Genomic DNA, 27,422 nt, shown 5'->3' with positions numbered 1-27,422 from the left:
ATAAATGATGTCATTTGGTTAAAAACACACACACACACACAAAATGATGTATTTTCAATATAAAAAGTAATTATGAACTCATTTTTTCCCTGCATCCCAATCACCACAAATACTGCAAAATACCTACTGGAACCAGCATGGACCTAATATTCTCACAGAAATCAGTCAAGTTTGGTGAAGGAAAAATCATGGTTTGGGTTTACATTCTGTATGGGGGCCTGCAAGAGATTTGCAGAGTGGATGGCAACATCAACAGCCTGAGGTATCAAGACATTTGTGCTGCTCATTACATTACAAACCACAGGAGAGGGCAAATTCTCAAGCAGGATAGCGCTCCTCATACTTCAGCCTCCACATCAAAGATACTGAAAGCAAAGAAGGTCAAGGTGCTCCAGGATAGGCCAACCCAGTCACCAGACATGAACATTATTGAGCATGTCTGGGGTAAGATGGAGGCGGCATTGAAGATGAATCCAAAGAATCTTGATGAACTCTGGGAGTCCTGCAGGAACACTTTCTTTGCCATTCCAGATGACTTTATTAATCAGTGATTTGAGTCAGTGTCCTAATACGGTCCTAATGAAATCATTAAAAATCAAGGCATGATCATATTTTATTGTGGTCAAATAAGCGTAATCTAGAGGCCTTTGCCATTCATATAGGCCACTTCTGATACCAAATGATCAACTAGAAGTCAACTTATTATTTGTTGTTCCTAAAACTTGGATAGGCGACAAGACTTTTGTCATGTAGTTTAAGTGTTTTGTACAGGAAATTATTTAGATGCATTTTACCTTTTAGCATGATCATAATGCATTTAATATACCCAGGAGTAGAATATAAATACTATGACTCAGTGAATTTGTGTATCTGAATTTCATGAATTGCACATACATACAGAACTTTTTTGAGTTAAATGAAACCACTTTCGTCTGGGAATTTAAATGGGAGTCATATTTCATTTGGTTTATTTTCAATGCAATTTATCTCAACATTATTCTTAATGAGAAAGTATAAATCACACAGTCCTGCAGAGATGATTTGACAGCACTATACATTTCTGATAAAAATTCGTACTTTTGCACAGTGACTTACTGTATACAATACTGTATATTGTTAATACAAAAGCACATTTGTGATGAACACATTGACTTCGTACATCACACAGACAGTCAAACAGAAAGAAACACTGCTGATACAGCATATGGAAGTAAAATGACACCATGAAGTCTCAGACATGACGTTTCATTCTCAGTCTCCATCAGAAATGTCTGTTCCTGCTGGTTTGTGTTTGTCCGATGAACTCATTTGCTTGTCGAAGTCCTCCTGGCTGATTTTTCCTTTCTTCAGTTTCTTCAGCAGACGGGTGTCATTCATAAGCTCGTTTAAGTCTTCATCTGCAGCATCTGAATCCTGTGAGGATTAGCATTGAGATTTTAGAGAGTATCCCCGGTTTGTATACAATTGCGGTCAAAAGGGTTTGTAATAATTATGTTATTATGCATTTGATTAAAAAAAAAAAAAAAAAAAAAAAAAAAAAAAATTATATATATATATATATATATATATATATATATATATATATATATATATATATATATATATATATATATATATATATATATATATATATATATATGTAAATGTAGGGCTGGGTGATATTGCATTAAAAATTTGATAAGAAATGAGTTATTAAAACTATTATGTTTAGACATACAGTTGAAGTCAGAATTATTAGCCCCCCTGTTTATTTTTTTCCCCAATTTCTGTTTAACAGAGAGAAGATTTTATTTCTACACATTACTAAACATAATAGTTTTAATAACTCATTTCTAATCACTGATTTATTTTATCTTTGCCATGATGACAGTAAATAATAATTGACTAGATATTTTTCAAGACACTTTTATACAGCTTAAAGTGACATTTAAAGGCTTAACTAGGTTAATTAGGTTAACTAGGCAGGTTAGGGGAATTAGGCAAGTAATTGTAACGATGGTTTGTTCTGTAAATAGTCCAAAAAATATATAAAGGGGCTAATAATTTTGACCTTAAAATGGATTAAAAAAAAATTTAAAACTGCTTTTATTCTAGCCAAAATAAAACAAATAAAACTTTCTCCACAAGAAAAAATATTGTCAGACATACTGTGAAAATTTCCTTACTCTGTTAAACATCATTTAGGAAATATTTAAAAAAAAAGAAAAAACAATTCACAGGTGGGCTAATAATTCTGACTTCAACTGTATGTTGAAAAAAAAATCTCTCCGTTAAACAGAAATTGGGGGGGGGGGGGGAATAAACAGAGGGGCTAATAATTCAGTGGGCTAATAATTCTGACTTCAACTGTATAAATAATAAATAATATGCAAATGTATATCAAAATATCGGAAATGGGTTTAAAAATAATATCACCATCATATATATTGATATCAAATTATTGTCCTGCCCTGTCGGCGCCAATAGCCTAGTGGTTAAGTGCGCCGACATATAGCACCATTGTGCTCACGCCGACCCAAGTTCGATTCCCGGCTCGAGGTCCTTTGCCAACCCTTCCCCTCTTTCTGCTCCCAATACTTACCTGTCTTTAATCTCTACTATCCTATCCAAATTAAAGGTGAAAAAAACCCTAAAAAATAATCATAATATATATATATATATATATATATATATTGTCCTGCCCAAATTGAATGTACTGTTTTTAATCCTGTTTTGATAAAGTTTGACTGTAGCTCTGCCCACAGCACACCTCCAGATGTTCAGTTTCTGAATCAGAATATGAGATTGGGTAAAGTGAGCATGTTACATTCCCCTTAAGAAATTATAAATGCTTTATAATACAATTTTATTAAATATTTACAAAAAAAACAACATAATAATAGTTTTACTCTCATTGAATAAATAAAAAAAATGAAAACAAGCATTTATTTTTGTATGGTAGTGTATGACAGCTACGACAGTACACTACGAGCTGATATACAGCACTGATAATAATCATTTTGCTGAATGAACTAATTAGTATTTCTGACAGCCAGTGTGTGTACTTTTCATTTTAATGTAAAAAAACTGAGATGGAGTAATATAAGAAGTAACAAACCTCATCCAGCTTTCTTTTGGAAGCCCTCTTTTTCTTTCTATCCTTCTTGATCTTCTGCTTGGACCAGGCTTTGTTCTTGATGAAGTTCTTCCTCAGTGGCAGCTCTTTCTCTTTCTGCTCCACTAGCCATTTTTGTCTCTGCTTCTCCCTGTTTTTATCTTTAAAGCGGATGGTGTCTGTGTCAATGGCCTCCGCTTTGAAGTCTGGGAAGGTCTTTCCTCTTAATTCAGGCATTTTGGGTAATCGGAGAAGACCAAAGCCACGAGCCAGAGCAGCGAAATCTAGGTCTGTATAAACAGAAATCATCAAGATATTTTGATGAGAAATGTTAGTTATGAATCTTATGAAATGTGTTAAGTGGGGTAGCCGAGAGAGCTTAAAAGAGAGCTGAAAGAGAGCTTATCACACATGTAGATCGATTGCTTGTTTTGAAACAGGGATTAAAATTGTTACGATGTTTATTTTCGTTCTTGGTGCGGTTCGCTTTCGCACGGCAAAGTTTCTAAACGCACCACAATAATTAAAACAAGTCACATGCTTGTTCCTACCGAACACTCGGTATGTCACTCCTACTGGTAAATGTGTGTTCCATGTCAAATATGAAAGTGAAAGCATGCTGAAATATTACTGAGAGCTGTTTATCTGTTAGGAAAGTTGACCGGACTGCAGTCTTGGTTTATCTGTTATTTCTCTTTATAATGTAAAGCCTGTAATGAAAATGCACATGTTGTCAGTATTTGCAGTGAGTTTTCTATTTGCGTATGCATTGTGAGGATTTGCAACATATGCATCAAGACGTTTTCTTAGTTTCATTTATTCGCTTTATCTCGGCTTAATCCCTTATTTATCAGGGGTCGCCACAGCGTTATGAACCGCCAACTATTCCAGCATATGTTTTATGCAGCGGATGCCCTTCCAGCCGCAACACAGTACTGGGAAACACCCATACACTCTCACACACATACACTACTGCCAACTAAGTTTATTCAAAAAAATATAGGAGTGGCTACACCAGACAGGAGTTGGCTGTCTGGTGTAGCCACAACAACCTGGAGCTCAACACGCTCAAAACAGTGGAGATGATAGTGGACTTCAGGAGAAACCCCCCTGCTCTCCCCCCACTGAGCATCATGGACAGCATTGTGGCAGCAGTGGAGTCATTCAGGTTCCTGGGCACCACCATCTCTCAGGACCTGAAGTGGGACACTCACATTGACTCCATTGTCAAAAAAGCTCAACAGAGGCTGTACTTTCTTCATCAGCTGAGGAAGTTTAACCTCCTAAAGGAGCTGCTGAAACAGTTCTACACCTCCATCATTAAATCAGTCATCTGCACATCAATAACTGTCTGGTTTAGCTCAGCTACTAAATACGACCTCCAAAGACTACGTCGAATAGTTCGGACTGCTGAGCGAATCACTGGTACAACCCTTCCTACTCCCCAAGAACTGTACTTATCCAGAGCGAGCAGAAGGGCTGCCAAAATCACTCTGGACCCCTCACACCCAGCACACTACCTCTTTGAACTTTTACCTTCTGGTCGACGCTACAGAGCACTGCGCACCAGAACAGCCCGACACAGAAACAGTTTCTTCCCTCAGGCAATCCATCTCATGAACACTTGATGACAATAATTGCGAAACCAACATCACTACTTGCTATACACTTTTATACACATATACACTTATTTAACAACACACTTTACATGCCAATTTGCACATAACAGCTGCACATATAACGTTGTATATAGTAATAAACATGTACATACACTTGTCAATCTGTATATTTGCACTCACTACTTACTTCTATTTTGTAAAATATATTTATTATCTGTTTTTTGTCCTGTCTCTGTAATCCTGTTGCACTGTAGAAGCTCTGTCACGAAAACAAATTCCTAGTATGTGTGAACATACCTGGCAATAAAGCTCTTTCTGATTCTGATTCTGATTCTATAAGCCAACACGGGGAGAACACGCAAACATTCCACACAGAAATGCCAACTGACTCAGCCAGGGCTCGAACCAGCGACCTTTTTGCTGTAAGGCGACAGTGCTAACCACAGAGCCACCTTTCCGCCTCCAAATTTGCTGGTGTTTTGTCTATTCGCATGCGTTTTCTTAATTTGCAGCGGGTTGAGCTCTCTCGGCCACCTCAGTCAAGTAAAGCCACTCACCTTTAATGCGAAATATCAGACTGCACTCGTGTTTGGCGTACGCCTGCACATACGACACAAAGGCTCTCATGCCCTTCTCAAACATCGCTCGGTCGCCTAAAGCCATCGCCTTCAATTTCGGCAGAACATCAACCACATCTTTTACTGAAGAAAACGACTGAAGGGGACACTGAGAGACAAAGTACAAGCACTTAACACCTTAAAATCAAACATTTATTATAAGAAAAGAGAATATTAAGACAAATAGGGTATGAAGTTACTCAAAATGAACTCAAATGATATACATTGAATGGTATTATGTTCTTATATTGTTTGTTTTTTTGTTTAGTGCCATAGAGAAGTGGGCTGCTTTCGCTTGATGTCCGAAAATCTAATTAATTTTATTAAACTATTACAATTACCATATTTCCTCCTTAACCTACAGAGGTAAAAGAATAGTTAATAGTTACATTAAAAAAACAAAACAACATAAGCCATCAGCCTTTGGATTTTATTCAACCCAGGCTCATTCTGAGAACGTAGTCCCGTGGACGTTTCTGGAGACTGCGAAATACGTAGCCGGGGGTACGTACGGCAATGCGTACGAAATCAGGTAAGAAAACAAAAACAAAATCCAAAAAATGAAGCGAACAAGTTCGTCACAGGGTGAGAATGTGGTCAAAATCCGAAAACGTGGTAAAAATCAGACGAGGGCTTTTCTTTTTCTGGACGGCTTTTGTGAATCGTTGTTGGTTGGGTTTAGGGACGGAGGAGGGTGGGTCAGCCGATTGGCCGGTCGCACGGTCAATCATTCTGTCATCCAGGCAGACAGGCGGAAGGTCGTTCGACAGCGGCCTCCAACGGGTTTACGCGAGAACGGCGCTGGGAAAAAGCGCGCAAAGCGGCCTCTCGCGCACTCGCGAAAACAAAAACTGCAAAAAATACGTACCTCCCGGGACGTATTTCGCGGTCTCCAGAAACGTCCCCGGGACTACGTTCTCAGAATGAGCCTGGGTTGATTTTATTGCAACCCCTGGGGTGATTACGTTATATTAAAGACACAACACAGCAGATTGATTTTATGGCACCAGTGTCACGAAACACCAAAACACATGTTTTGAGATGTTGACAGTCATATATATGTCCCAAGTTGCTAAAAAGGACACATATATTTCACTAAAAAGTAAAAATTGGTTGATTTTGCGTTATTTCGAGCAAATTTGTTCTTATTAATGTGCTGCAACGAAGGTTTTGTTTTCATTTGCCTGCTATGAGAGCGCAGCTGGACTCATGTGTGGATTACAGTGGTCTGCTAACATGCAACAAAAATATGCTTGTAAGGAATATTTTTACCCGAGAGCTTTTCGCATCTGGAAATGGTGAAATCTGGATTTGCCGCTCGTCTCCTTTTAAAAAAGATGCGGTTCCACTTGGTATTGATTGTCCTGTCTCCACAGATTTGGTGAGTGTGTGATCAGTGTCCTTTGTTTATGTTTTTTCAGATGGCAAAGTTAGTTAGTATTGTCAGCAGTACTCTTTCAGTTTTTTTGACGCTTCCGTTGGCCCTTGAAAAGTTTAGAAATTCCTAAGTTCTGTAGCAAGCAACGCCGCTAAAGCAGCGCAGACGGATCCACAACTCAGTTTGGCAACGCTTGACGTCAGCCATTTAAAGTCAATGGAAAGCACTGGCACTGATGCCCCGTGTGAATCAGGCGTAAGAGGATGTGTTTAGGATTTTACACTTACAGGATTTACATGAGAACAAGGAAACAATGATGTTTAAGGCTCACAGTGTGTAATTTCTATGTACTGGACTCTTATTATTCAGCTTATTCAGCCATGCCTAGGTATATCCAGATTTTCATTCTATGGCACCTTTCATTCTGTAGCTTATCTTCACTGAACGTTTGTATATGAAAGTTTGGAAAATGTGAAAGTTTTTCTCTGATTTACCTTTTGATTAATGGACAAGAAATTGACATATGACTCTTCCATTGGCAGAAGAAAGACAAGCGCATTTCCTTGGTTCCCAATGCGTGCAGTTCGTCCACAGCGATGCACAAAGGAGCTAATGCATGGAGAATTTCATTAGATTACATTACATTCATTAAGCAAAAGACATTCAAACAGTAAGTCACCTTTATGATTGTGTTGAAGCGGTAACACTATTTGAATGGGTGTTCAAAAGAATGTCATGAAACCTTTATAATCATGCCATGACACATGAATATGAATGAGATTTTATGCCATTTACTCAGTTATGTCATTTTAAACGCAAAGGTGATGCTGTCTTTGCCATGACAACTTGACATTACCAAAACAACATATCTTGTCATAAATCTGTCATAAACATGATTGTCATAAAGCCATTATAATAGTGTCATGAGTTTTATAACAGCATCATTAATATTTTTCTTGACTTCCACTACAGTTGTACAAATTGAATTTGTCAATAAAATGTTATTATTGATTTTTAATTACGCTGTTATAAATTAATTTGACAGAGTAATCTTTTCTTTATTTAATAAATGACTTGCACCTCAGAAGGCAATCTTGACACGCAGTGAACGCGCGGTGGCGTTTGAAGGCGTGAGACGCGAAACACAGACGCTCTTGACAGTTCTAAAGGGCATTAATAATATAATAGCACTAATACCTAAATGCTTACGCTGTTAAAGAATGACCAAAACAACAGTTCAGATGTTTTACAGTGTGCTCAGCCTGCTGGTTTGTCCATTCACACACATTTTTTATCATCACATGACCTCATAATAAAATCACATGACCTTTTTTAATGCGCATACTAGAGTTTGCTCGGTAAAAGTGTTTCCTCCGTAGTTTATGCGCATCTTCTCTTATCAAATAAAAATTTATCCTACTTAGTTGGTTATGCACAATTTTAAAATTGATGCGCATCTTGGCGTTTCCGTCAACTGGGTTTTTATGCCCATATCCAAAATGCGCATAAAAATAGGTCGATGGAAACGTAGCTAATGCCACCTTAGCATTTACAATAGCATAACGGAGCTAATGTCAGTTGTCATAAGCATTCATACAATGTCCTTTACATTCATGATGTGTCATGTCATGATTATTAAGGTGTCATGACAGACATATAACCACCCCTTCAGGTAAAGCGTTACTGCTTCAACACAATTTAATGACAGATTTATGACATGTAGTCTTGGTAATGTCAAGTTATCATAAAGACATTGATCACAATGTCACCTTTGCATTTAAAACAGTTATCATTCAATATCCTTCATATTTATGAGGTGTCATGTCATCACTATAAAGGTGTCATGACAGTCTTATGAACACCCCTTTAAGTAAAGCATTACTGCTTCAACACAATTTAATGACAGATCTATGACAAGTTATGTAGTCTTGGTAATGTCAAGTTGTCAAAGACATCTGTCACAAAACAATATCACCTTAGCATTTAAAATGACATAACTGAGCACGCATTCAGTCATGATGTGTCGTGTCATCATTGTAAAGGTGTCATGACAGTCTTATGAACACTCCTTTAAGAAAAGCATTACTGCTTCAACACAATTAAATGACAGATTTATGACAAGTTATGTAGTCTTGGTAATGTCAAGTTGTCATAAAGACATTGGTCACAAAACAATGTCACATTAGCATTTAAAATGACATAACTGAGCTAATGTCAGTTGTCATAAACATTCATACAATGTCCTTTACATTCATGATGTGTCATATCATGATTATAAAGGTGTCGTGACAGTCTTATGAACACCCCTTCAAGTACAGCATTACTACTTCAACAGAATTAAATGACAGATTTACGACAAGTTATGTAGTCTTGCTAATGTCAAGTTGTCATAAAGACATTGATCACAAAACAATGTCACCTTGGAATTTAAAATGACATAACTGAGCTAATGTCAGTTGTCATAAACATTCATACAATGTCCTTTACATTCATGATGTGTCATGTCATGATTATAAAGGTGTCATGACAGTCTTATGAACACCCCTTCAAGAAAAGTGTTACCTTTATTTTTATGATTTTTAAATAAAATGTTAACTTTTTTTTGCATCAAATCTAATGTCGTGGTTACCTTGCACTGCTCGGCGGGTCATACTGAAGCACCCAGTTGACTTCGGGTATGTCGATGCCTCTCGCCATGACATCTGTGCACACCAGGATCCCACTGTATGGATTTGTTTAATAACAATAATAATGCATATATAAATTATATTCAAATAACTTCCTCTGTAACTAGCTAAAAAGACTAAATGATGCTGTGCCCTCACCTCTTTAGTGCCCTGAAATCTGCAAAGATCTTGTTGCGTTTATGCTTCATCTTCCCATGAATGCAGTGGATGCTGACGTTCTTGACCAGGACTTCCAGGGCTTTTCCGAAATACTCCACACAGGCACAGGTGCTGTGGGTTAAAGAAGTCCCAAGCAAGAAAACATTAATCTGAGCAGACATGTACAGTATTTATTCCTTTTGTTTTGATGTTTGACACAGCAAGGAAATTTATAGCTTTTTTATTTGTTTTGGATAGAATACAAGCAGTTTGTAAACATTTTTTTTAATGATTTTAATGATTTTTTTTCTGATTAACTTCAGAACAAACCACTGTTGTCCACTGATTTGCCTAATTAAACTAACTTGACTAGGTAACCTAATTAATCTAGTTAAGTCTTTGAATTCCACTAGTAAAATATTATGTACTGTCATGGCGGTTTCATCATGGAAACTAGTTATTATGCATAAGTTATTAAAACTATTATGCCTAAAAATATCTTGTAATCTTCCCTCTGTCAAACAACTCCTGGAAAATAATTGAAAAAAAGAAAAGAAAAATGTAATAATTAAATTAAGTTACCCTTGTGTGCTGTTGGGGATGTTTTCATCCACTCTGGGGGGATTTTGAGTATTAACTTGGCTACAATTTTCTCTACATGTCAGCAAATGGAATGATTTTGTGACAAATCTTATTTTGACACATATTTTGGGAAAACGCTTTGGAATTGACTACCCTTTTGTTATGTTTGTGGCTGTTTTTGCCCCATTGGCTTCCATTATAATAATGTTTTTTTGATTGCAGAGCCATGACGCCATCTAATCAACAGGGAAAATCATCAACAATCAAGAATGCATGATTATATGCTGTCATGGCTTTGCAATCAAAAAATGTCATTATAATGGAAGTCAATGGGGCAAAAACAGCCACGAACATAATGAAAGGGTAGTCCATTTGAACAATACACAAGGGTTAATATAATTTACATATAATTACTATTCAATACAATTAATAATTTTGCTTTCAAAATGTATAATGCTACAAAATATAAATCTGAATAGTTATTCCTAATTGATAAAGTATATTGAAAATATGCGTCACTGTTATGAAGCGGACAGGAGACAGAGGTAAGGAAACGTTAGGGTGTTTATTGAATGACAACAAGGAGCACATGAAGGATAGCCAGGAGGATCAGGAATGATGTTGGGGTCTTCTCCTCCGTGGCTGGGTAACAGGAATACACGAGGATGGACAGCACACACCAGATACAGCTGACAGAGGATGACACAGACTTGGAAGGACTGGAAGACAGGACGATACGGGAGGACCAGGAAGACTAGGGAGGAATACAAAGAGAACAGGTAAGTAAATCGTTTGTTTAGCTGAGGATGACTACGCTGAGTGGTCGCTCAGTTGTCCGCTTTCGTCGAGACGAGCCCGGACAATGAGCGACTGGAGTGCTGTGCTTTTATCTGGTGCTCGTGAATGTGATGCAGCTGTGTGCTCATTAGAAGTCAGGTGATGGTGATCTTCGTGAGTGGGGATCGTGAGAGCCTGACCAATCCGTGACAGTACCCCCCTCCCCAGGGCCCGCTCCTGAGGGCCGACACCTCCGACGCCGTGGTGGTCTCCCTCTGCCTCTAGGCGCTGGGAACTCAGGGTGGCTCTCATGAAACTCCACCATGAGACTAGGATCGAGAATATCAGCTCTGGGAACCCATGTCCTTTCTTCGGGGCCGTACCCTTCCCAGTCCACCAGGTACTCCAACTGGCCACCACGACGTCGGGAACGCAAGATCTCCTTCACTGCGTAGACGGCTCCTTCTTCTAGGAGCAGTGGAGGAGGGGGTTCCTCTTCGTGGTCAGGCTCTGTGGAGGGAAGAACAGGATCGTGATAGGGTTTCAGGAGTGATACGTGGAATGTAGGGTGAATACGGTAGTGAGAGGGTAATTGTAGTTTGTAGGTGACGGGGTTAACCTGTTCCACGATGGTGAAGGGACCAACAAATCGGGGACTTAACTTGCGAGAGGGCAGTCGCATGCGTATGTCCCGGGTGGATAGCCACACCTTTTGTCCGGGTGTGTATCTGGGTTCTTCAGACCTTCTCCTATCGGCGGTTACCTTGCTTCGACGGACTGCCCTCTGCAGATGTTGATGAGCCTCGTCCCAGACTCTCTCGCTCTCCCGGAACCAGTGATCCACTGCGGGGACATCAGATGGTTCGCCATCCCAGGGAAAGAGCGGTGGTTGGAAGCCCAGGACGCACTGGAATGGCGTGAGTCCGGTGGAGGGTTGCCGCAGTGAATTTTGGGCATATTCTGCCCAGCCCAAATACTGGCTCCAGGAGTTCTGGTGACCACTGCAGAAGGTCCTCAGGAACCGTCCCACCTCCTGAATCTTCCTCTCTGTCTGCCCGTTGGTTTGGGGATGATATCCAGAAGAGAGGCTGACGGCCACACCTAGGAGCTTGAAGAAGGCTTTCCATAGACGTGAGATGAACTGTGGACCTCTGTCCGACACAATATCTTCTGGAATACCAAATGACCTGAAGACTTGATTAAAGATATTGTCGGCAGTTTCAAAGGCTGTGGGAAGACCTTTCAGAGGGATTAGTTTGACAAACTTTGAGAATCTATCTACTATGACTAGAATACAGGTATTACCTTCTGACGAAGGGAGGTCAGTGATAAAGTCCACTCCTAGGTGTGACCAGGGACGGTTCGGAATCGGCAAGGGATGGAGCTTTCCAGCGGGTAGATGACGTGGGCTCTTGGATTGGGCACAGTCCTTACAGCCCTGAACATATTGCCTCACATCCCTTGCCATGTTTGGCCACCAGAATCGTTGGGATACTAGCGAGAGAGTATTGTTGATCCCTGGATGTCCAGTGCCTAGCGAGGTATGTAAGGAGTGGATCAGATCTACCCGGTGTTCAGGTGGTATGAACTGCCGATGAGGAGGGCATCCCGGCGGAGCAGGAGCTTCCGGAGTGGCAACGACTGGAGGAGCGTTCCAGGTGATCGGACAAATGGAGATGTGTTCGGGAAGAATCTTCGTTGGGAGTTCTTCATGATCGTGATGCTCGTGTAAACGAGAGAGAGCGTCTGCTCTTAGATTCTTGGGTCCTGGACGATAGGAAATGGAGAAATCAAAACGTGAGAAGAAAAGTGACCATCTGGCTTGACGTGGACATAGTCTCTTGGCCTCTTTGATGTACTGGAGGTTTTTGTGATCTGTGATCACCTGGAACGGATGTTTGGCTCCCTCCAACCAGTGACGCCACTCCTCCAAGGCTAGCTTGATTGCTAGAAGCTCCCTGTCTCCTATGCTGTAATTCTGCTCCGCCGGGCTCAACTTCCGAGAGAAATAGGCACAGGGATGCAGTCGGGGCGGTGTATCATGATGTTGAGATAATACTGCCCCGACGCCGGTGGTGGATGCGTCCACTTCCACCACGAAAGGAAGATTTGGGTCAGGATGAGTCAGGAGTGGGGCCCTTGTGAACTCCTTCTTAAGAAGGCGGAAGGCTGCGGCTGCTTCTTTGGTCCACTCCAGTCCTTTGGGTTTACCCTTGAGGAGATTAGTGAGAGGTGATGTAATCCTGCTGTAGTCCTTGATAAATCGTCTATAAAAGTTAGCAAACCCAAGAAACCTCTGGAGCTCCTTAATGGAAGTGGGTTCTGACCAGGATAGAACAGCCTCAATTTTCTTCCCATCCATACGTATACCGGTTTGGTCAATGATGTATCCCAGGAAATGAATCGACTTCTGGTGGAATGAGCATTTCTCCGCTTTGAGGTAGAGGTGATGTTCTCTCAATGTGTATAGGACCTCCGCAACGTGTTGGCGATGTTCGGCCTCACTCCGGGAGTAAATGAGGATGTCATCTATGTACACTATTACACAGTGGTGAAGAAACTCCCGGAGGACTTCATGAATGAAGTTTTGGAATACGGAGGGGGCGTTGACCAGACCGTAAGGCATGACCTCATATTCATAGTGGCCAGTAGGGGTCACGAATGCTGTCTTCCATTGGTCCCCCTCACGTATTCTTATCAGATTATACGCGCTGCGGAGGTCCAATTTAGTGAAGACTTTAGCTTCTCGGAGCTGTTCCAAAGCGGCTGGTACCAGAGGAAGGGGATATCGGTATTTTACTGTACCGTTATTTAGGACCCTGTAGTCGATGCATGGACGCAGCCCTCCGTCCTTCTTGGCCACAAAGAAGAAGCTTGAGGCGGCTGGTGATTTTGAGTGACGTATGTACCCCTGACTCAGAGCCTCCCTTATGTAATCTTCCATTGCCTGATTCTCTGGAAGCGAGAGCGGGTAGATCCTACCTCTTGGCAACTGGGCATCTGGAACTAGGTCGATCGCGCAGTCCCATGGCCGATGCGGCGGTAGCTGGGAAGCTCTCTTGGGGCAGAAGACATCATGAAAGGAGCTGTACTCCTTAGGAATGTGGATAGACTGCTTCTCAGGAGGGCTCTCGACCGATGTTGCAAACAAAGAAATGGGGTTCCGACCTTGAAGAGGGAGATTTGGAAAACAGGCAGGTGTACATCCAGATCCCCATTTCTTTATCTCTCCTGTGCCCCAAGAGATGATGGGATCGTGCTTCACCAGCCACGGGCGCCCTAGAATGATGTCCATATTTGCACCCTCCAGAACCAGAAATTGAATCCTCTCTTGATGTAACACCCCCACTTGAAGAAGGATGTCTTCGCATTGTCGATGGATACGGGTCGAAGATCGAGTGCACTGGGTTATCGGTTGTATCTGGTATATATGCGAGGACGCCTCAGTACGGAGGTGGAGTTGACGACAGAGGGATTGGGAGATGAAGTTCCCTGCTGACCCGGAGTCGATGAGGGCTGTGACAAGGAGAGAAATAGAGGCAGTAGTTATTTGTACGGTGGTAGTAAGTGGTTTACATTGTTCAATATTCGTACTGAATACACTCACTGAAGTCCGAATGGGACGAAGGGGACACTCCATACGGGTGTGTCCACTGACACCGCAGTATAGACACAGACCCCGGGTCAGCCTCCTCTGTCGTTCCGCTGATGTCAGTCTTCCAGACTCTATTATCATGGGTTCTGGTTCTGGAGAGGCTGTTGACTCAGGCGATTGGAGGAGTGCAGACGAGGGGGTGATGGTGTCCTGTTGATAGGAACGAAGACGATCGGAACATCGGAGAGAATGTTGGATGAATCTCTCCAGACCCATTGTATCATCTAATGTGGCCAGTTGGATTCGGAGAGTGGGTTCCAAGCCGAGCCGGTACGTGGTCAACAACGATCTCTCATTCCATCCACTTGCAGCTGCTAGAGTGCGAAACCGGAGAGCATATTCCTGTGTAGATAGAGTACCTTGCTTTAGATGATACAGCTGCTCTCCAGCGGCTACTTCCCCATCAGAACGTCCAAACACCTCTTTGAAATACTCCGTGAAGGTAGTGATGGAATTCATGACCGGCCCGGCTTGGTTCCAGATCGTCTCAGCCCATTTAAGTGCAGGTCCAGAGAGTAGAGATACGATGTAGGCGATCTTTGACTTATCTGTGGGATATAGAGAAGGTTGCATTTCGAATATGAGGGAACATTGTAACAGAAAACCATTGCACTCCCCCGCTCCGCCTGAGTAGGGCGCTGGTCGGGCCATGGGACTGGAAGGAAGGGCCGAAGAAGAAACTGTGGAGGCGGAAGTGCTCGGTGCTGGTGGTGCGTTGGAAAGTGGAGCTGGTGGCTGTAGAATCCGCTTCAACTGGTCCACCAGCTCTTGAAAGTGATCGGGGGTGCTCATGTTGTCGTCGTTAGGGGTCCGGGCTTCTGTTATGAAGCGGACAGGAGACAGAGGTAAGGAAACGTTAGGGTGTTTATTGAATGACAACAAGGAGCACATGAAGGATAGCCAGGAGGATCAGGAATGATGTTGGGGTCTTCTCCTCCGTGGCTGGGTAACAGGAATACACGAGGATGGACAGCACACACCAGATACAGCTGACAGAGGATGACACAGACTTGGAAGGACTGGAAGACAGGACGATACGGGAGGACCAGGAAGACTAGGGAGGAATACAAAGAGAACAGGTAAGTAAATCGTTTGTTTAGCTGAGGATGACTACGCTGAGTGGTCGCTCAGTTGTCCGCTTTCGTCGAGACGAGCCCGGACAATGAGCGACTGGAGTGCTGTGCTTTTATCTGGTGCTCGTGAATGTGATGCAGCTGTGTGCTCATTAGAAGTCAGGTGATGGTGATCTTCGTGAGTGGGGATCGTGAGAGCCTGACCAATCCGTGACAGTCACAAAAAATGAAGAGGCGCCGCTTATGACATTTATAATTTCTCTTGAACAGGAAATCAGCAAATTAGAAATATTCCTCAAGTTCCGTGTGACATGATTCAAATGACGTTACAGAAATAAATGTAAAATAATATATTTATTCCAAAAATATATGCTAATTACATTTAACCGTTTTTGATTGATTAAATAAATGCAGCTTTTAATAGCCGCGTTTCCACTATCGCGCCTAATGCGAGCGAGCCAGGGCGAGCCAGGGCCAGTCGCGTTTCCACTATCACTTCCGGGGCGTAATCGGGCCAAAGCGGGGCTTCCTTGGGGCCAGCGTCCGGCCTTTTTCGGCCCGCCGAATACCTTGGGCCAAGGAGGGCCAACTGGGGCTTCGGGGCGGGGTTAGGTACAAAGGCGGAGTTTTCCTGTCAGGTAAAGAGGACACAAGATGCTTTCTTCCCTTACATTTGTTTTGCTATCGCCCTTGATCAACTCACTAAGAAGAAGAAAAAATGGATAGCAGACAGTACTGGTCACTTGAGGACACCAGGGCTCTTCTGAACATTTGGGCCGAGGAAAATGTTCAGAGGCAAATAGACGGCGTTAAATGCCGCCGAACTCGAATGTTCTTATTCAGGGATCGCTGTCTGGCCTTACACCAACAGACCACAAACAATAAAAAAGCAATCGCTTCGGTGTTCTCCATCTTCCAGCTCTCGTAGTGATGCCAGGTTGTGTTTGTGGTTATAATTTGAGTTTTTTGTTCCCGCTGAAGTGGGCGGGTTGTGTGACGGGTTGTGTGACGTTTGATTCGGGGGACGTTCTGGGGGCGGTGTTTGCGTGACGCGCTGCGAGCAACTAGCCCGACAGTGGAAACGCGACATGATTTTGGCCTCATTTCTCAACCTCCCGGGCTATTGGCCCGGCCTGGCCCGATTAAAGCCCTGGCTCGCACTGGCCCGATAGTGGAAATGCGGCTAATGAGCATAGAAGACATTAAAAACAACAAAATCATTATTAAGTGTGTGTGGCAGATTCATTTTAACACACCTGAAGAAAACCAGCTGTTTCTCATGTTTGTGCTGCCTGAGAAAGGCCACCAAAGTGTTGAACTTCTCCTCTGCTCGACACATCTGCACATAATGAAGAAAAAGCAAAGGTAAACAACAGACTAACTGGAGGATTATAGTGATAAGGAGACGAGAAGCATGCATTAAACAGTATACCTATCTCCAATGGTTATGTTTTTGGGTCAGTATTATGGTTAAAGCTGCCATAGGTGATTGTCTTCAGAAAGATCTTTTGTTATGCTGGTTGAAAGTCTCTTCACATTCCAATAGTACTGATTAAAGATCTAAATGTATGTATATGTATTTTTATATTCTGGGTGACGCATAAGACTTAAAAATGTTCATCCAATTAAATATTGTCGAACCGATAATTCCCATAATTCTGTTAAGCAGCCCAAACTGTCTGTCAGCAAATGTAGATTTGAACAACTGCGCATTCGTTCACGTAGATCCGCTGATGTGCGCTCACGTGGACAGCGCTAAAAACAAATGCTGAATCAAAACTTTTTAAAATCCTGAATCAATATCAGAGTTACTTTTGCACGCTGGAGGAAGGATGCCACCATTGCTATATTCGCTCTGAAATAGCATGTTAGTATGGCTTAGTAATAAGTGTAATTCCTGCCCGCCGCTGGCCAACCACTAAGCATACAGTAGAGGCTTTAGGACAAAGCGCATGAGAGAGTGAGACTGATGAGTGAGACTGATGAGAGAGTGATGACAAGTTTTGCTTGCTAACTGCATAACTGTAAACGTGCTAGATATAGTACAGTTTTTCATTGACAAATGTAGTATTAAAAAGTACTATGACATTTTTAACTGCCGCCTAGGACCACACGAAATCATTTTCCCGCAGATTTTTGGCCCATCATTAATTCTGTGTATTTACTGGAGTAAATGTGTGTAAATCTAAATTTATTCAGTTTTTTTATTAATTACAGTTATATTATTGACTAATATGAAAAATATCTATGAAAAAATCTGATCTATGTACAATGCAGTTTGTACAGTAATATTTTCTGTCTTTTAGTAGACATATTATATGAGAGACTTGCTTAGTTTACCAAATGAAGTGAATCTAATTGGATTTGCAATTTAAACTAATTCCCAATACTCCCAAAATAATTCTGCAGAAATCCGCAGATTTTTACCAAAATTCTCCGCAGAAATAGCAAAAAAACCTCCGCAGATTCCGTCTGGCCCTGCGAATGACATGATCTAGTGTCTCTCTCTATCATCTTTAATGTGTGTGTTCGCAAGTTCAGAAGGTATGGCTTTGGACGACAGGGGAGGGATTGTATTCGAAAGATATTATGCTAACTGGTTAGCATTTAGGCAAATCACCTACCGCACCTTTATGTACAGTTCAAGTCAAAACAGAAAGAAGATTTTTTCCAAGACATTTCTAAACATGATTGATTTAATAACTCATTTCTAATAAATGATTTATTTTATCTTTGCCATGATGACAGTACGTAATATTTATTAGATATTCTTCAAGATTCAGCTTAAAGTGACATTTAGGCAAGCCATGGTAATTAGGCAAGTCATTGTGTAACAGTGATTTTTTGTTCTGTAGACGTCTGAAAACAAATATTGCTTAAGAGAGATAATAATATTGACCTTAAAATGTTTTTTAAACAATTAAAAACTGCTTTTATTCTAGCCAAAATAAAACAAATAAGACTTTCTCTGGAAGAAAAAATTTTATTTTTAATTAGTACTGTTATGCTGATTCCTGTACTTCAATATGCATGCTTTGTTTAGATTTGTCTTTGAATTCATGTATCAAAATCACCTAAAAATGCATATAAGGGTGCTTTCACACCTGTAGATCGGAAACTGCAGCAATGGCAAGTTCTCAATAGTGAATCCTCATTTCGCTTTTGAGATCACAACAGCGGTTAATACTAATTCCATGTAGGGCTGGGCGATTAATTGAAAAGCATAATCGATCTAATTTTTCCGGGTCAATTTTTAAATTACATTCCCTACCGCGTGTGGTCACGTAACCACACTTTGCAGCCACATCTGATTTCTGATCAAGTAAGACGATGGACCCTTACTTTAGTGCCTTAATTTGCACTTAATTGATGATAATTGAAAGCTGCACCAGAGTTGCCTTGAGACGGCATATTTTCCATTACAATAAAATTATTATTTACATTATTTACATATTTGTTTACAGAAAAATGCAAGAAATGCATTGTTTATATTATTATTTACAGGATATGCAAAATTATTTTATTTAGAAGAGATACTGCCTATTTTCTACTTTTAATATGAAAAACATGGAAAATTATTAAGTTTGTTATTAAAAGTGCAAGTTATTTATTTATTTTCACTTAAGAAATCAGTGACTGTTGGTGTAGGTAGTGTGTTTTCATTTCAGTTGTTCAACATAAAATCAGGTGACGCGGTGGCGCAGTAGGTAGTGCTGTCGCCTCACAGCAAGAAGGTCGCTGGTTCGAGCCTCGGCTAGGTCAGTTGGCGTCAGTTTTTCCCACAAGTCCAAAGACATGTGGTACAGGTGAATTAGGTAGGCTAAATTGTCCGTAGTGCATGAGTGTGAATGAGTGTGTATGGATGTTTCCCAGTGATGGGTTGCAGCTGGAAGGGCATCCGCTGCGTAAAACATGTGCTGGTTAAGTTGGCGGTTCATTCCGCTGTGGTGACCCCGGATTAATAAAGGGACTAAGCCGAAAAGAAAATGAATGAATGAATGAATGAATGACTGTTGGTTTAGGCAGCGTGTTTTAATTTCAGTTGTTCAACATAAAATAAGGCGACGCGGTGGCGCAGTAGGTAGTGCTGTCGCCTCCCAGCAAGAAGGTCGCTGGTTCGAGCCTCGGCTGGGTCAGTTGGTGTTTCTGTGTGGAGTTTGCATATTCTCTCTTCGTTCTCGTGGGTTTTCTCCGGGTGCTCCGGTTTCCCCCATAATCCAAAGACATGCGGTATAAGTGAATTGGGTAGGCTAAATTATCCGTAGTGTATGAGTGTGAATGAGTGTGTATGGATGTTTTCCAAAGATGGTTTGCAGCTGGAAGGGCATCCGCTGCGTAAAACGTGTGGGATAAGTTGGCGGTTCATTCCGCTGTGGTGACCCCAGATTAATTAAGAGACTAAGCCGAAAAGAAAATGAATGAATGAACGTAAAATCAAGCAATGCACCCTTTATTTACAAATCTCTCACTTGTAATATGTGAGCATATTTACTGTCAGTGGACTATGAGCGAGTTAAAATGTTTAATTAATCGAGATTTTGATTTTAGGCCAAATAGCCCAGCCATAATTCCATGCCATAATTAACACAGCGGTTCTGATTTAATGATGATTAGAAATGACTCACAGTGTAGTAGTTGCTGAGTTTGGCAGGGGTTTTCTGCACACTGGAAGCCGCGACCCCTTTCTCCTTCACTGTGATTCGCACAGGGTTTCTGAGACCGGCTCTCACCAGCTTCTCCAGCTCCTGCGTCTGAGTGGCGGAGAAAAGCCCTGTGCGCCGCTGCTTGGGTAAATACCCCAGAATAGTGTTTAAACTGCAGAGGCACATCAAAAATAATCTGTTAAAATATTGTCATTGTATTCCTACACACGGGAATATTTCATTTTGAGGTCGCACTCGTTATTCAGTCATCATTTACTCTCTCTTTAAATGTCCCAAACTCATTTTACTTTCTTTCTTCGGTTGAACAAAAAGAAGATAATTTGAAAAATGCTGTAAACCTGTAACCATTGACTTTCATAGAAAAAACGAACACTAAATAGTGTTTTTTAAAGTTACATCGTAAGAAATATTGTTAATCGCAACATTTAAATTTTTCTCATATATAAAACACATATTTTCCCAGTATCATGCCGGCCTACTGCTGAACATTACTGATAATTATATTTGGTGTTTTCTAAAAGATGTTCAACAGTCCAATGATTTAAAGACTAGGATTCGACTCTTTAGGTACTTCTGAGGGTCACAATCCGATTCCAAAACAATTCTGACCTTATATTTTCCCCATTTCTTCCTCTGTCCATTTTCATCTTTTTTTTTACATTTACAACTACATTTTAAAAAAAATAATTTTTATGGGTTTTTATCCTTTATTGTGATAGGACAGTGGAGATTTACAGACAGGAAAGTATGGGGAGCAGAGATAGGGGAAGAGTCGGCAAAGGACCTTGAGCCGGGAATCGAACTCGGGTCGCCTTGAGCACCTTGGTGCTATGTGTCGACACACTAACCACTAGGCTCTTGGCGACGACAACAACTTTACATTTTAACCAGAATTAGAGTTTCTATGCTTTTGTTTAATCAATGGAAGCTCTGTATAACAGTAGTCATATTAAAAACCATTTATTTTTATTAAATAATTATTCAGGATGAACAAGATGAAGGAAAAATCATGGTTTGGGGTTACATTCAGTATGGGGGCTTTCAAGCGATCTGCAGAGTGGATGGCAACATCAACAGCCTGAGGTATCGAGACATTTGTGCTGCCCATTACATTACAAACCACAGGAGAGGGCAAATTCATGCTCCAGGATTGGCCAGCCGAGTCACTCGACATGAACATTATTGAGCATGTCTGGGGTAAGATGAAGGAGGAGGCATTGAAGATGAATCCAAAGAATCTTGATGAACTCTGGGAGTCCTGCAAGAACACTTTCTTTGCCATTCCAGATGACTTTATTAATCAGTGATTTGAGTTATTGCAGAGCATGACTTAATATTCTATACTGGACATTATTTCTGTTCAGTGACAAGATTTTTGTTTAAGCAAAGTCAAACCTTACTGTCCTAATTAAATCATTAAAAATCAAGGCATGATCATATTTTATTGTGGTAAAGTAAGCGTAATCTAGAGGCCTTTGCCTTTCATATAAGCCACTTCTGATAGCAAATGATCAACTAGAAGTCCAGTTATTATTTGTTGTTTCTAAAACTTGGATAGGCAACTAGACTTGTCAGGTAGTGTTGTCTCGTTAAGAAAAAGAATCGTGATTTTTTTTTCTTCCACCCCTATCAGTGTAGTGGAACATCACCTGGCTTCAAAGCCCATGTCCAACAATCTGTCAGCCTCATCCAGGACTAGAACATCCAGAGACTTCACAGCCGTGGCCAAATCAAGTCCATCAGCCTTCCTCCTGAACATGTCCTCCAATCGCCCAGGAGTCGCAATTATGATGTTGGCTCTATGAAGAGCACAAAGCATTGTATTTATTATTCCTTATTTATGTTAAGATGATAGAAAAAAGGAGTGAAAGTTAGACTAATGACAACATAAAATGTTCTTGTTGCGAACATAAATGCTGAAGCTTTTATCATGTTAAAGGTTATCATCATGACGTTAACCTAAAAGATTACTTTAACAGGTATAATAACCAAAAACATTAAGTGTCCTGTTTTATTATATATACATATTGACAGTAAACAAATGCGACAACCAAATTAAACTGCAAAATGCTTATGAAGTACAATTGGTAACTCGAGGTGGCTATGGGCATTCAGCAAGAAGGGGCAATACACAAAAGAAGTGCAAACTGTACAAAGGAACTGCTAGTGCTCAGACAATTAAGTGCTAAAGTAAGGAAGGAGATTGTTTTTTTAATAGAGAGAAGAGTGTTTTTACAGGTGGTTTGTCAAGCCCACTGACCTGTGTGAGGCACACTTCAAAATTGCAGTGGGTTTTTTTTGGAAATATGGAGTGATTGTAATGGTGCGTTCACACCAGACGCGAATGAAGTTTCAAGCGCGAGTCATTTACATGGTAAGTCTATGCAAAGACTCAAATAGACATCCTGTGGCACGAATATTACTAAAACGCTTTTTTTACGATTGACTAATGCGTCGGTCCCTTTCTACCTGCATGTGAGAAGCACTTCAACCTAATCATGTAAGCTATCATCATGAGTTCAAGTTCGTCATTTCAAATAGATGCACGGCAAGCGTCAAAATAGAGAAAGCGAAACCACTCGCTATTTCCACATGCGTTTAGACAGCCTCGGGAAGAACAATCGAGGACAAACAGCAGATTACGGTTTTCTTCTTGTCATGTGGCTGTTCGTCACAAGAAGATGAGAAGGTTAAGTGACAATTCTCTGTAAACCAATAGCGTTCAGCTGTGCGTCTTGTCCCAACCTTTTTGGTACTGTTCTATTCACATATTCAGTTGTTTAAAAGCAAATGCAAACATATCGAGATACATATCGAGATGCATATCGAATATCTGAAAAATGTTGACAATATCAAGATATCTTTTTTATTTCTGTATCGCTCAGCCATACTTAAAGTTAATAAAAACTTTTATGGTTTTCATCGTAAGTTACATTAAATTAACTACTGCTAACTTTTGGTGTGTTATTGCACAGTGTTTATGTACAACAGCCCTTTAAATACTGACAGAATTTTCTATCAATATTTCAGCATTGACATATTAAAATAATAATATTTAACCAGTTAAACTCTAATGCTATTTTGGGATTTCCGCCTGGATTTTACCTATTGACATTTAAAAGCTTTCCAAATCCACATGCAGAGGTGTAAATGCAAAAATTTGGTATCATTTTAAAGAAAACCCTTTGAACTTTCATAAAAGACTATTGAAAGTGTTTAAAATAACTGTGTATGTTATCTGTGTTATAATAAACACCTAAAAAAGAGGCGCTTTTTGTATTTTTTTTTTATAAACTCAAATTTTAAAGTGGACCTTTTAGGTTCTGTGTGGTCTAGCTTGCTGTAATTAATTTTGGTGGTTCCTGCACATGTCTGTAATCATAGGAAAAAGACAAATGTCTCTACCATAATCTATGCAAAAGTTGATGTATTCCAACTGATGAGAGGTCAGGGATCGATCATTGTTTTCATATTTCACTGTTCTTTTGTTTGATCAAACATAATTCACTGTGTTTGGGCCACGTCAGACATATAAAAGGATTACTTATGCACATCACCTCAAAAACAGAGGAGAAATGGCCCTGAAGCGCACAGCATAAGGTAAGAGATGACAGCTGTCTGTGCTATCTGGGGCTGCGTATTGATCATAAATGTATTGTTTTCACTTCTGCGCCATGGAAACACCGCGATTCATTCGACAACCGTTTGATATGAGAATATAATTCAGTAAAAGGAATGCTAGAACCGTATGAGCACCGGCAAGAGCTTTTATTTGAGATATAACTTGTACATGTGTCATATATGAATCATATGAAAAATATGAAAATGAATCAATGATCAATACCCAGCTCGAGTATCCAAAATACTGTGTATTTAAGTGTAAATAACTTGTACAGTGGAATAAAAACCAAAGTGTTGCATATGTGCATAAAATATAGATTCTACACTTTCAAACGAAACCACTTAAGGGGGTCTGGTGCAATGCTAGCCCTTTAAATCTTAAAGCGGAAGTTGATGACGTCACGGACCTGGTACCGCATAGTTAAACTGGTTAAAGTATTAGGATAAACAAGTCTACAGGCGATGTTGCAAACACCACTGCAAATACAATGTGAATATTCTTAAAAAGCACCCTAAAAGTTTCAATAATAGAAGCGATATCAATATTGTGTGTTCATTATCACAATGTATTGAATATCGGCACATGTGTAGTGCAAGTGCTCACCCCAGAGTCTTCAACTTCTCCACATCCTCAATAGGGTTGCTTCCGCCAATTAAAAGGATCTGTCTAAAAACAAACACACTTTTTGTAAGATTTACACTTCTAATAAGCTTTGTAAGAATATTTGTACAGTCGATAGTTTTATCTCACGTAAACTGAGGGAATCCCTGCAGAAAACGGCCCATCACTTCGCTGATTTGCATTGCCAGCTCACGGGTGGGCGTTATGATCAATGCTCCGACCTAAAAATGCATTTTAAAAATTATAGTTAAAGGGATAATTCACCCCTCCCGAAAAAAATCTAAATTTGGTCATTTATTCAACCTTGACTCTTTCTAAAAACCTAAATGAGTTTCATTCTTCTATTCAACACAAAAGAAGATGTTTTGAAGAATGTTGGAAAATGACTTCCAGAGTATTTGGTTTTCCTACTATAGAAGTAAATGATTACACGTTTTCAGCTTTCTTTAAAAGTATCTTCTTTTGTGTTCAGCAGAAAAAAGAAACTCATAAAGGTTTAAAACAAGTTAAAAGTGAGCAAACTATGCCAAAAATTATAATATTTTGAGGCGAACTATCACTTTAAAACTTTATTTACACATAAGGAAGAACTACACTCCCACACACAGAAAGAAAACAGAGTAATGATGTACAACTCCAAATCAGACGAAGTTGCAACAGTATGGAAGACTGTAAGAAATGGATTATTTTATTGTTTTTCTCTTGTTGCGCACAATGAACGACCAAATAAACCGATAAGGGTCTCATGACCTAAAGTTTAACTTCACACCTTTCTCCAAATTTCAGGAGGTAAAATATTGACCCTCAAGCATGACCAAATGACCAGAGAAGGGTCTCAGGACCTAAGGTTAACTTTCTCCAAAACTCAGGAAGTAGAATATCTGATAATCATGCTGACTGTACAAAGCTCAAATTGGTGCTTTGCAATCAGAAATAACGTGCACCTAGCTGAGAGAGAAGGTGGGCCTGATGTGGGCATTCACTCAGCTACCTAATAGGCCGACCTTTGGGCAGCACCCATTTGACAATAAAGGTGAGGGTTTCTTGCAGAAACATTGGAAGCTCAGCTGTGGGATAAGTGCACATCACCCGGCATTCTCTGACACAAGTGGTAGTTTTCCAATGTGACTGCAATTGGCGCCCCAGTCTTTGAAGAGGAAAATGATAGCACGTCTCTGAGGTTGTATATACTTATATCAAATTGCTTGGAGTTTCATTATCTGTCTTTTACTCATGTAATCCGTATTACTCATCTTTATTTCGCATTGTAAGCCTTTTATGCAGTTTTGTTGTATTCGATTAACAACGTTCATGAGTCTGATTCATGAATTTGGACTATTATTGTGATAATTGACATCAGCTGTGTATACCAGCAATAAACAATATTAATTAATATATTAATATTGATTAATATGGTGTATGGACCTTTATTGGTGCCTTCTCTTGTCGATTAACACCACACTTGCATAAACAAACCATACTAAAACTTTTTGGTATGCTGAAACATTTTACATATTAAATTTTGGGGCATATTAAGACAAAGACGCAAATAAAAAAAGAAAGTAGTGATTTCTAAATTTACTTTGACTTATACTTCATTGCAGACGATACAACAAGCACTATTGTTGAAAAATACATAAAGATTTTGGAGCGCAATATGCTGCCTTCTTTTCCAGGGACTCCCATTCACATTTCAACAAAGCAATGCAAAACCAGCTACAAAGTCCTGGCTGCAGAGGAAGATGATTTAGGTACTTCACTGGCCTGTCTGCAGTCCCAACCTGTCCCCGATAGAGAATGTGTAGACTATTTTAAAGCGCAAAAAAAGACAACGAAGACTCGTACCGTACACTTCATCAGTTGCTGTCTTCAGTCCCTAAACGTCTTTTAAGTGTTAAGTGTTTTTAGAAATGCAAGAACCAAAATTGTAATACATGTTTATTAAATAAAACTATAAAAATGATGAGGAACACATTAAATAATGTTTGTTGTATTGTCTACAATGAAGTAAATTTAGAAAAATCACTACTTTCTTTTTCTATTTCCGTTTTCCATACTGTGCCAACCTTTTTCTTGATTTTGGGCTTGTATAAATAGGCTCAAAAGTGTACACACCTGCATCTTTTTTAACTTCTCTTCTCGCTTTAGAAGAATTTGTAATGCTGGGATTACAAAAGCAAGAGTTTTCCCACTGCCAGTCACCTGAAATGACAATTAATGAATATTACATATCTATAACACATTCTCAAGGCAGCTTTCACGCATTATGATGAAAGTACATACTCACCGCCTCAGCAGCCACATCTTTATTACTCATAAAAAGAGGAATGCAGGCAGACTGAAATGAAAGACAGCGGGGTTAGCAAACTGTACCTTAGATAATATGTAAGAAACATGCGACAGTATTCAACTACCTGAACGGGAGTCATATATATAAATTCCAGCTCTTTAAGAGTCTGTAATATGCTGTCATGTAATTTCACAGGCAGGCTCCCCCATTTTCCATCGGTAATGTTTTCCATAGTTTAGATCAATTTAATCCACAAAAGTAAACACATGGGGAGAGTCTGTGCGCTGCAGGAAATATGCTCCGAAAAGGAAACAAATGGCCAGTACTAACGTTCCGCCTTACCTCAGTCAATCTCCGTAGCTCGCTTGTGGATATCATTGATCTTGCATTGAATTTTACGTCACATTCATCAATGTTTATAGCATTAGATACCTTTATTTACCAGTTTAAATCGTCGCATTCAGATCTACAAATGTAAATGGTGTTAACAAGTTGGCAAAAAATGCCCTAAGGAAAAAATATACTACCATACGGCATCAATATTACACCTCAGCAACTCCGACAGCCTGTTGGTTATGGTCTGGCAAATGAAGAAATATATCGCA

General features: G+C 40.1%; 1 protein-coding gene across 1 annotated transcript; it reads right to left on the bottom strand.

Annotated features, from left to right (window-relative positions):
- Window positions 1-861: 861 nt before the first annotated feature.
- Window positions 862-27,114, bottom strand: ddx55 (DEAD (Asp-Glu-Ala-Asp) box polypeptide 55). Its single transcript, XM_056467244.1, has 14 exons — window positions 26,942-27,114; window positions 26,815-26,865; window positions 26,643-26,729; window positions 24,657-24,748; window positions 24,510-24,572; window positions 21,934-22,083; window positions 20,246-20,435; window positions 16,877-16,959; window positions 9,534-9,665; window positions 9,338-9,430; window positions 7,203-7,317; window positions 5,271-5,439; window positions 3,098-3,384; window positions 862-1,413 (listed from the first exon to the last, which is right to left on the bottom strand). The coding sequence occupies exons 1-14, from the start codon at window positions 27,047-27,049 to the stop codon at window positions 1,252-1,254; spliced, it is 1,782 nt and encodes a 593-aa protein (XP_056323219.1). The 5' UTR covers window positions 27,050-27,114; the 3' UTR covers window positions 862-1,251.
- Between the last annotated feature and the right edge of the window lie 308 nt (window positions 27,115-27,422).

The sequence above is a fragment of the Danio aesculapii genome, chromosome 10 (assembly GCF_903798145.1).
Source record: "Danio aesculapii chromosome 10, fDanAes4.1, whole genome shotgun sequence".
Taxonomy (NCBI): Eukaryota; Metazoa; Chordata; class Actinopteri; order Cypriniformes; family Danionidae; genus Danio; species Danio aesculapii.
The sequence above is the reverse complement of the archived record's forward strand: the minus strand, read 5'-3'. Positions and strand labels throughout refer to the sequence as shown.

Bases quoted from the DNA above. Each gene is read 5' to 3' on its own strand.
- ddx55 (XM_056467244.1), bottom strand. From the start codon at position 27,049: ATGGAAAACATTACCGATGGAAAATGGGGGAGCCTGCCTGTGAAATTA. The intron at 24,573-24,656 runs GTGAGATAAAAC...GTTTGTTTTTAG, and splicing joins CAGGGATTCCCTCAGTTTAC to ACAGATCCTTTTAATTGGCG. The intron at 5,440-7,202 runs GTAAATCAGAGA...TTTGTCTCTCAG, and splicing joins TCTTGTCCATTAATCAAAAG to TGTCCCCTTCAGTCGTTTTC.